This window comes from Bidens hawaiensis, unplaced genomic scaffold (genome assembly GCF_021521415.1).
Source record: "Bidens hawaiensis isolate Kalapana, Puna unplaced genomic scaffold, B.hawaiensis_p1.1 tig00021507_1, whole genome shotgun sequence".
Lineage (NCBI taxonomy): Eukaryota > Viridiplantae > Streptophyta > Magnoliopsida > Asterales > Asteraceae > Bidens > Bidens hawaiensis.
The window spans coordinates 295,963-307,840 of NW_027493342.1; the positions used below are offsets into that span (position 1 = coordinate 295,963).

General features: G+C 34.0%; 1 protein-coding gene across 1 annotated transcript; it reads left to right on the forward strand.

Moving 5' to 3' along the window:
• The first annotated feature begins 2,785 nt into the window (after positions 1-2,785).
• On the forward strand, positions 2,786-3,342 carry LOC143563681 (protein FAR-RED ELONGATED HYPOCOTYL 3-like). The gene is made up of 2 exons (XM_077051172.1): positions 2,786-2,941; positions 3,022-3,342. The coding sequence occupies exons 1-2, from the start codon at positions 2,786-2,788 to the stop codon at positions 3,340-3,342; spliced, it is 477 nt and encodes a 158-aa protein (XP_076907287.1).
• Positions 3,343-11,878: the final 8,536 nt, after the last annotated feature.

The following is an 11,878-nucleotide window of genomic DNA, read 5'->3' on the forward strand; positions in this document are numbered from 1 at the left end:
AGGCGTGAGTGAAGATCGTCTCCACATCATGGAGGCGTGCATGGTTCATGCTGCAAGCAGAAAATCAATGCACGAATGATGGCTTGAATAATCTAATTTTTTGTGCCAATCAATAGAATGTTTTATTCAACAAAAGAACATAAAGACCTCCTTAGCAAGAAGCTAAACATATCCTAAACAGACACCAACCTGGAACTATCCAAAATCCAAGTCTTCAAACTTACTCAAATTCTCCAGATTTAAACCCGCAACATAGTTTATTTTGAACATCCACCAATAAGATCCACCTTTAAAGGGTTAGAAAATTTTAATAAAGTATTAAAATCTACATTATTATTATAGAATTAATCATTAACCTGTTTATTTTTTATATAAAATTTGTCAACATAAAACCTAGACCAGATTTATGTGAAACGATGTAATTGGGTAGTGGCCCAATGGTAGGGTAAAACCTTTTAACACCAAAGTATCAAGTTCAAGTTCCGGGGTGAACAAGAAATTCGTTTAAAAAAAAAGATACATGTGAAAAGATAAGCAAGAATTAAGAAAATCCAATTTGATTTATTAACTAGTTAGAACAACCAAAGCTACGCGTGAAGGGCATAGCACGGGAATTGAATCGGCATTGTTTTGATTCGTTATGTTATGACCCTCGTTATAGCAAGCGAAAGATAAAACTAAAATACCCAAAGTGATATCAACTTTGTTTACATCGACTAAGCTATACACATAGAATAAAATAAAAGCATCATTTAAAAAAGATATACGAAAAGTAGCAAAAATTAAACTATAGGGTTAAAAAAATACATCAATTGAGCTATACACCTAGAATAAAAACATATTATTTACAAAATACACCTGAAATTAGCCAAAAAAAAAAAAAAGCTAAACTATATGGTAAAAAAAATTAACCAAAGAGAAGAACCAATTAGAAAGTAGCGATGTTTAAAAAAAAAGGTTAACAGCCTGTTTGGCTACTCTATGTGTGCGGAAACTCAGTTGGTATTGTTTTGATCCGTTACGAGTGTATGAACACTCGCTATAACAATGGAAACATAAAACTAAAATGCCCAAATGATATCGCTCGGGGTTTTACATTAATTGAATTGTACACATGGATAAAATAAAGAGTTCTACTAGGGACATCCATCACACCCACCCAATACGCCGCGTATAGGTTTATACGCTGCGTATTAGGGTTGTCAAATCGTACCATAATACGCGGCGTATAGACCTATACGCGGCGTATTGTTGTTATGAATTATTGGAGCCCAGCTCCCTTCCCTTCCCCTCCTTCCTTTTTTTTATTATGTATACATGCACGCCTTGGTTCTTCGATATTCAACCAACAAACAACATAACATTTGTAATATATATACCCACAATGTCTTGGTTTAACCATTTATTTCCGGAGGAGGAGCCGGGTTACGCCGCTAACGATCATCTTGGCACGTCGTGGTTACCCGACTTAAACCATGTTTCGTTATATATTTATTTGGTATGAAGTTGGTAGTTTTTTTTTAACTAACACTTGCTACATTACGTTTTGTTAGGAGTATGTCGGGTATGATACCCAGTCCCAACAACCTTACGGTCAGGCTAGCTCGTCGGGCTTACCAAATTTTGACCAGGTTTCGTTATTTGTATTTATTTACTATGAAGTTGTTAGTTGCCTTTTTAACTAAAGCATTCTACATTACATTTTGTTAGGAGCAAATCGGTTATTATAGTCAGCCCGAACAGTTTTACGGTAAACCTGGCTAGCCGGGCTTCCCAAATTTGAATCAGGTTTCCCGTACTATTACCGTTATTGTTATTTTTTTATTACAGTATTACTAGTGTTATTATTAAAATGTGATTGTTATTATATTATTATTATTATTATTATTATGATTATTATTACAATGTTAGTATTACTAAAATAGTCTTATTCTATATATATAGTTATGTTATTATTATTTTAATAATATTATTTATTATAAAAATATTAAATTTTATATTATTATAGGTATTAAAATTTTATTATTATTATTATTATTATCACTAACACTTTGTTTGATTTTCTAATTTATACATGTTAGGAGTACTTCGTGTCGGATTATGTAGATCAGCTAGCTGGTGTTTACGGTAGTCAGCCGTCGTACCCGTCACCTGTCCCCCGGGTCGGAGTATGGAGGCCAGGCTTCCTCATCGTACCATACACCAGTAGAAAATGATCTATTTTACGGAACCAAGTCTTCATCGTAGCACGGGCGAAACGATCATGCTGGGGCAAACCTAAATGACGATGATAAGGATGCCGTGGTAAACCCAAATAACGAAGATGAGTACGACGATGACTAAATACGCGAAGTGACGGTTTCATATAAAACAGATGCTCTAAGACACCGTGTGTTTTGTTTAAGTTAATACTATTTATGTGTACGTTATTTAATAAACGGCTTAATAAATAGCGTAAAACTGTTTCAGATTTTTGAGAGCTGCGAGGAGCTGGAGAAATGAGTCAAAAATAGAGGACGGGAGCATGGGTTTGTTGTTGTGGTCCACCGGTCAAAGAAAAATGGTGTGGACCTTGCATGCAATCGTGGAGGCGAATCGAAAATAAAGGTGACGGTGAGACATACCGGTAGCATTAAAAAATGTTGTCCGTTTAAGATCCTGGGCATGTACGACCGAGGGGTGCATGTTGGAGGGTTCAAGTGGTAAACGAGACTCACAACCACGATCCCGTTGAATTCAAGGAGGGGTGTGCGGCTTTTAGAAAAATGAACATGAGCAGTTGGATATGGTTGCGAGTTTACACGGGACCGACGTGAAGCCCCTTCAAATCCAAGCAGCCCTCCGCGCAAAGTTTCCCGGTGTGCAACCCGCACTAAGGGACATATACAACCACACGGGCAAGATTAGGAGGGATGCGTTACTTGGCGATACCCCTATGAAGGTAGTTCAAAACCTTTGTAGTTTTACTGTGTAATTGTCGTGCTTGTAATATTTACTAAAGTTTTATTTCATCCAATGCAGGCGCCGGAAAACTCTCTCGCAGGTAACGGTTTCATGTTCTATACCCGAGAGAATGAAACCGACGATAGGACGGAGGAAATTTTCTTCTGTCATAATAACTCACATAAGATGTGGCATGCGTTCCCCGAGGTGTTGTTGATTGACACGACGTACAACACCAACATGTACGACTGGCCGTTGGTTCAGTTTATCAGTGTGACATCGACATCACAGTCGTTTTGTATCGCCCACATGTTTTTGATCAGGGAACGGCAGAGGAACTTTACCTGGGCTCTGGAGAAACTTAAAGAAATGCTCGATGACTGCAAGAGCCACGCGTGATTCTGACTGACACGGACTAGGCCCTCATGAACTCCTGCGACGCGGTCTTCCCTAATGCCACAAAAAATTTATGTAGGTGGCACATATCCGAGAATATACGAAAAAATTTAAGAGTCTTTATAGGACGGCGGACTTCGCCTACTGGTGGAAGGTCCTGTATCAGTCTCCGACGATACAACTGTTCGACTACCGTACCATCAACAAGGAACGTCATTTGATATGGGACGATAGAGCAGGTGAGTCCTTCGTATTAGTTGACAGTTTTTAATTGTCTAGACATACGTCTTATTAACGTTTCCCTTTATTTTTCAGAGGCTTGGCAATACATTCGCAACAACTGGCTGGATCCATACAAACACAAGTTTATAGCCTGCTGGATCGACGAATGGCGAAACTACAACTAACGGCTAAACTACGATGAACCGAGTTAAGAGCCAGCACGCAAATCTGAAAAGGTACCTCAACGAAAGCAACAACTCGCTCGATACCATTTCCAGGCATATCCTTAAATTGGTCAACTCGCAGATGAAAGAAATCAGTCGATCTTTTCAAGACTCCCGTTCCAAGGTCATGGAAGGACATCGACAGCATGCCTGGTTGAAGAAGCAACTAAACATGGTGTCAATTTACGCTCTGAGGCTACTTGTGAACGAGTATGAGTTGATACCCAAGATGCGTGACGGCGGCGCTTCATGCGACCACCATTTGTATTCGTCTCTGGGGCTGCCGTGTGCCTGTCGGATTGAGGGATACATAGTTAACGACACGTATATTCCAATAAAGGATGTGGACCCGTTCTGAAGGAGGCCTAATTTTGATCCAGATTATCCGCCGAACGAAGAGCCAGACTATGAAGCAGGTCTACGGGACATCAGAGATACGCTATCGTCCATAGATGACCCTAATCAAAAGAAAAGTTTTTTCTCAAAGCTCATATTTGCTATTCTAGGGAGATCTAAAAAGAAGGAGCCCGAAAAAAGAGAGGATCCTCGGGGGCGTCCCAAAAAACCAGATCCCCCGAGACACAGCTCATACACCCCAGCTCCAGATCTCCCCAGACACAGCTCCTACACCCCATCCTCGTCACAGGGGCCCAGCCAAGAAACCCCCACCCCATCCTCGTTGTCTCGTTCGTTGTCTCAGTCTGCGTTATGGTTTAAAATTCCTCGGGGGCGACCTAAGACATCAAAACCTACGGGAGCTCACCTCGGGTTTCCTTTGATGGTTTCGCCAGCGCAAGTACCGGCGATAGAAATGTTTAAGAGCCTCATTCCTAGCTGGGCACAGTTGTTCGTCTCAGACATCAAAGTCGTACGCCCAGACGGTAACTACGGTTTCCGAGCTTGATGTTTTTAATAATATAATAATAATAATCTAAAGGCTTTTAATAATAATAATCTAAAGGCTTTTCATCAATCGTCATCACCACCAATACCCCCCATTCCAACTCCCGTTTTCTTGTACCGTTGGTTTGAGATAGTGCCTCCGGCAGCGGTGGTGATGCTGAAAGACAACAACCGTAGGGTGTTGGTCAAATGTTCACCGGAATCATAAGAATCACAGTCATATATTACTAAAAATCTGATTTTTATGATTTGATCAATATGCTGAAGACGTGATCACTATGGATGTCGAGTGTTTTTGTGATGTACCAAACTGTTTTAATCTACAGTTGAAAAAGATTAGCATTGACTGAAATTATGAAGTTAGGATTTCAAGGCTGTTGATTTGAACTTCTATATTGATCAATATGGGTTTTGGAGTTGTGTTTGATTGGAATTATGAAGACTAGGGTTGAAATATTGTAACTTTGAACTTGTTTAGTGTGTTATGTGTCTGTCTTCTTACAACTTTTAATGGCTGTTTATGGTTAGTGGAAGGGAAAATAAAACTTAAGCATACCCCCCACTTCCCTACCCCACTCCCCCTCTCCAACACACTCACATGTGGCCCTCACCCCCAACCCACCCGGTTCCATAACCTCTCTACCCCCACCCCACCCTTACTCATAACCCCACCCCACCCCACCCTCCCACCCTAAGCTATAAGTAGAGGCATATACATAAATGAAGACGAATAAGAACAAATATCGATACTTAAAAACAGTTTCCACAATTGTTGTCGAAACTAAACCTTAGAAGCTTGAAAAATTGCTTCTCTATGATGGCTCACTCTAAATGATAAAACTTTTAATTTGGGTTCCTTGTATCTGTAATGCAACTCATGTTGAAACAGTTCCTCGTAACGTTCTATTCCACCAAATGTTGCTCCTTGTATCCTTTTTTGATCCAACTTTTAACTGAGTTCACCTGTCAAATTTATGAAAAACTGTTTTGAGAACTTCATTCCTACACGCGATATTAAGCTTCTTGACATGAGTTGCAGACATGAATATTGAGCCTACCATAGGGAACTATTATCCAACTGTGTACGTACTTGAATGAGTTTTGGTTGATTAGAGATAAACTTATATATATATAGCACTTAATGATACAGTGAGGGAAGTGCATGACCAAATGGCAACTATACTACATATATATATATATATATATATATATATATATATATATATATTGGCTTAAGTTCAGGAGAGAAATGAAATTACTGTGAGAAATGTGAGAAATGAATATGAACCACTAGTTTTATTTTATGTTTTAAATGTTTAAAAATAAATAACAAAAATGTAAATGTACCAATAAATGCACTCTCTCTCTTCAATTAATACAACTAATATAGTCATAATAAATCTCTCCTTTTCAATTAATACAACTAATATAACCAAAATAAATCCTCTCTAATTAATAAATATCAAAACATAATATATATTTTTTTCAATTGATATACTTAGAAAAATTATTGTTATAAATAATAATAAAAAAATATCATACAAATGTGTTCATTAAATATAAATATTAAATATACAACATACACTAAATTATATGACCTATACTTGTTTTGAGCAATAAAAACGTACAACATACAAAAAATTATACAACTTACATATGTAATTCGACATCAACAATTATATAAACTAGAAAAAGATACACACATCCTATATGTGTGTAGGTTATATGTTTTTCGTGTGTAGGTAATATGTTTTCTTATTCTTAGAACAAGTGTATGTTACATGTTTTGTGTAGGTTGTATATTTTTTATTTAATTTAATGCTAACATATGTAAGATAGTTTTTGTATTATTCATCACAATGTACCTACATGCTGATGGATATTGATATATTGAGTTGGAATAAATTGGTTTTGGATAGAAAAAATATTTAATGTACGAATAAATTGTATTTAAACGTGTAGGATAAAATTTTCGAGTGTAGGTTATATATTTTTCGTGTGTAGTTTATTGATGCTGAATTTTATGTGTCAGTTATATGTTTTTCGTGTATAGGTTATATGTTTTTTTATTCTTAGAACAAGTGTAGGTTATATGTTTTTGTGTAGGTTGTATACTTTTTTGTTGATATTTAATGTAAACACGTATAAGATAGTTTTTGTACTATTCATCACAATGTAAATACATGTTGATGGATTTAATATATTGAGTTGGAAGAAATTGGTTTTGGATAAAAAGAAATTTTAATGTATGAATAAATTGTAATTGTGTAGGATAAAAATTCAAGAGAGAAAAAAATAAGTTATAAAAATAAATGAATTCTTAATATTTTTTAATTATAATAATTTGATTAGTTATATTAATTAAGTAGATAACTATTATATTTTTAAGTTATATTAATTGAAGAGAGAACATGTATTAATACTTTCCTCATACATCTTTAAGCATTTAAAACCTAAATTAAAATTAATGGCACATATTCATTTATCACATTTCTCACAGTAATTTCATTTCTCTTCTAAACCATCCCCTATATATATATATATAGGATTAGGTTCATTTCAGAAGTGTTTTTTAGTATGAGAAGTGCGAGAAGTAATTATAACCAATCATAATTTTTCTTTTACTTATGATTTATTTTAATAGAAGGGGCATCTTAGAAAAAAGTTTTTTTTTCATATATGGAAACTAACTTATGTGTGGGATGAGTTACATATTTTTTGTTTTTAATTTAAATGTTTTTATAATATAACTAGTTTCATTTGCCATAAAATAATCGGTCTTCATAATTTCATTTTATCAACAAATATAACTAAGTTACATACTATTTTTTTTAAATTGCTTGTTTTTTTTGTATTTTTAATTTATGATTAATTTCTTCATTTTAATTTTTTAAACTTAACCAAATTTATGAAGATTTTCAATTTTATACTGAATTCGTAAAATCACATACACAGTACATAAATGATCATACACACGATAAAATTTACACATACAATTCAAATTCCACCTCCTCAGTGTATATATATGAACCTACACACGATAAAATTTACACATACACAATTAAAAATACCACCTACACAGCACATACATGAACTTACAGAACTACATACGATAAAATTTACATATACACAATTCGAAATACCATGTACATGGTACATATATAGACCTACACATGATAAAATATACACATACACAATTCGAAATAACACCTACACATTACATATATGAACCTACACAAGATATAATTTATACATATACAATTCAAAATACCACTTACACAATACATATATGAACCCACACACTATGAAATAATTTTTTTTACATTAAACTACATATAATAAATAACAGATCATGCTAATAGACTACACTTATAAAATTTCCGCATACACATTCGTGAAATCATCTACACAATACATATATGAACTTACATAATATTATTTGTGTAAAATAGTTTGTAAAATAATTTCATGAATTAAATTATTTATGATTTGAAACAAATGAACAAAAAAATAAAAAACAACAAATTGAAGTTATATCGTGATATATTTCAATATTTGTATATTTGAAAGAAAAGAAAAAAAAATGAAGTCAAACATTGGTATTAAATACGGATAGGAATATCATGCTAGTATTAATCATTAAATGATTTATTAGCAAATGTTTAGGGAATTCATTGAATTATAAACATTTATTATGTTAGAATAGGACCAAAGTACTCATTTTCAATAAAAGCCTTATAAATTAATTCCATATAATTACAAGAATGACATTATGATTATGAACCATAGATCAAGCATATCAATGACTCAGATTTATTTCTCGTACTTCTCGCTATAATATCACTTCTCGCAAGATCCATCCCATATATATATACACACACGCGCGCTTAGAAGTGGCACAAATAAACATGACCAAATGGCAACTATATATTCATGCAGATTGATCAATCATTCCAGATACTAGCAAGTTCTGGAATTGGGGTCTGCATCGAATTCAGGAAATTTGGGAAAGCAATGCACATTGAGGTATGCATGTAGTTGTTATCCTAGCAATATAACAATATAAAATAATCGATATAATTCTTTTAGTACGTTGTTAAGAAAATTGCTAGCGATTTAAGTATAATATATCACCTTTATTTCAGGTTGATAGGCATACCTAAATTAAAATTCAGTGATCACAAGACAAAAGAATATGACGATCTTGCAATGAAGTATTTATCATATGTACTTTTTGTACTGCTCCTCTGTATGTATGAAACCCACAAGAGCTGGTACTCCTGGATTCTCTCCTCACTAATTACTAGCTGCGTATACATGTTTGGTAAGCCTCTACACACACATATATATAAGTACTTATTATTGTGTTTATCAAAATTTGAGGGGATGAAAATACTAGTGAATATTATGATGTGCCCACAGCTGTTCATCAATTACAAGCTAAAATCAGTTGCTCATTTACCATGGAGTCACAAATTTCTCAATTGACGATCTATTTGCGTTTGTGATAAAAATGCCAATGCTACATGATGGTACGTTTGGATCCGACTTCACGGCAAATTGGGTAACGGGGTTGGGTCTTTTTCGTATGTTTGAAACATGCTTACCTAAAGTAGCCCATTTTTCATACAAATCTTTTTTCGTAATGGTTGAAATTATACTTTTCCCAGTAATAATCTAGTTTTTATATAAAAAAACAATTTAGGAGGTTTATACATTAAATAAAAACTTTTGGCAGCCTTCCATCTCCGTTAAAACACAAAATATTACCTGAATTGACCGACCGATTTATAAGGTAACGGGTCAAATCTGCCACCTTTAGTATTTATTAATCGACTTATTCCATGCTCACCAAGGATGTGTATATTTTTGATATATTTGTATCAAAGATGGGCTTATCTGGTGGACAAAAAGAGTTTGGATTTGGTGGGGAGGATGAAGACGAAGCGGCTTTAGCCTTGGCCGCCGCAGAGAAGAAAACCAACTAAGAACCGCTGACCTAAAATAATATCAAATTTTGGGACGACAACTATAGGTTTCGTAGTTTTAAGATTATTTTTGTTTGATTATGATTTTACTCTTATCTTAGGCTGGCAGTTGGTTTTAGATGAGTAGAAAGGAAAGTAGAGTGTTTGTAGTTTTGGATTTAATTGTATCAATTCTTCTATCTATTTGCATAATTGATTTCGAGAAGATGCATGTGTATTATCTCAATATACTTGTTACGTTGATGTCGTTTAATGATCCAAGACCCTTAAATCAGTTGGTAAAACTAAATGTGACAAGTGATAGTGAAATATTGCATACCACTTTAGGACATTTCAAATAGCTTGTGCCTCGACAATCCCAAGCATCGACAAATCGTTGCTCGGTTCATGACCCTAGAACATATGACAGGCGTAAACTGAATGAATATTTTGGGCATTAAAAAGGAAACTTTGACATCGTAACAGGACAGTACCCATAGTTTCAATCTTTTAGCTCTTGGTTTTGACAAGGTTTAGAGATATTCATAGTTACGTCCAAAAGGAAACTATTTAACATTTTACGCCCATGTGAGTTCAAAAATTTAACACTTTCTACCAAAACGTGATTTGTCTGAAAATGTTAAATTTTGAAACCACAAGGACACACATAATGTTAAAAAGTTTCTCTTTGGACGAAACTTGATATTTACGAGGGTGTGCATGGGTTGATTTTGGAAACCATAACCGAAATGTCAAACATATGATGATAACCATAACCGATCGGTTAAGTCAGGTTTGTATGTTGGTTCAGTCGGTTAGACCTATCAGCGGAACAAGTTTGCAATCTGTTTGCATGCTTAAATATGTAAGTAATCAACTATGAGCAATGAAAAACGATAAATTAACTATCTATATAGAACAATCTGTTTACGGTAATTAATGCAACAAACAATGAACATGAAACAAAAGTAGGAACAATGAACAATGTTGTTATTCAAGGATGATGTTTACCGGATTAACGTTTGCAGGTTTGCTTTTTCGACTCGAAGCTATCCTGTACGTTTAGGGTTAACGGAGGATGTATAAAACGTATCATCTCTAGCTGCACGATTCTCGATTATATATTCTGATGCTTTAATTACGGGATATGGAAACCAAATCACAGCCGATCACTTTTATTATTATTATTATTATTATTATTATTATTATTATTATTATTATTATTATTATTATTCATTACCACATTACTTTACTATATATAGGCCCGGTAGTATCTTTGCACACGAGACGTCTATACACTACGAACTACACGAGTTTTTTTAAAAAAAAGTGATGTTAGTGACCTTGCTGATGTGATAGAGAGGGTGACCACTACACAGAGCCTAACATATTTATTTGTCAAGATTTGGTTCAAATAATCTTGCAAGTAGAAAGTTTCATTTTGGAAAAATAAAAATCAAGCATGATCATATCATTATTAAAGTAAAGATATGTACAAAATCAATAAATCAAAAAGAAGCTTACAAGAATTTGATTAACATGTTACAATACTGATCTGACTATTTACAGTCAAATCTGCTAATTTCCCAAAACATAAAAATACATATGAAACATTTTACGTATATTTATTTTATGTTTCTAATGTTTATTATTATACAATTTGATGCATTTTATAAGTTCCAATAAATACCAATGACAAATGAAAGTTATAAACAGAGATTATGGGATCTTATAACCTCCTACTTGTATTAAAATCTGGGAAAAAAAACGCACCGGTTCTCACTAAGAAAGCTTTTTATTGCTACTGCTTCCCCTCGGCTGTGACTACCTTTCCAATTTAAACACCAACCAATTTTACCTTTGGGAACTTAAATCAAGTAGACAGAGTAAATTTCAATTTAAATGTTTGCTACAAACTCCTAAAAACCTCCTACTAATTCAAGTTGTTAGCATTTAAACAAAGCTCAATTCTCAAACTTAAAAAAAAAAACAAAACCCTAAAGAAAAAATCGCAAATTCTTATGCTTGATTCATGCATTCATCAGCAGTTGATTACAAAACTTTAACACATGGAATCAAAAATTGAATCGTGCCAATAGATTAAAATGATAAAAGAAAAAGGGAGGGATTAGGTCTTCTGCGTTGCGTTCACCAAAAAGATGAATGACTCCCGGATTAGATTCTGGTGTGAAACAATTTTAAATTAAATATACATCCACATGT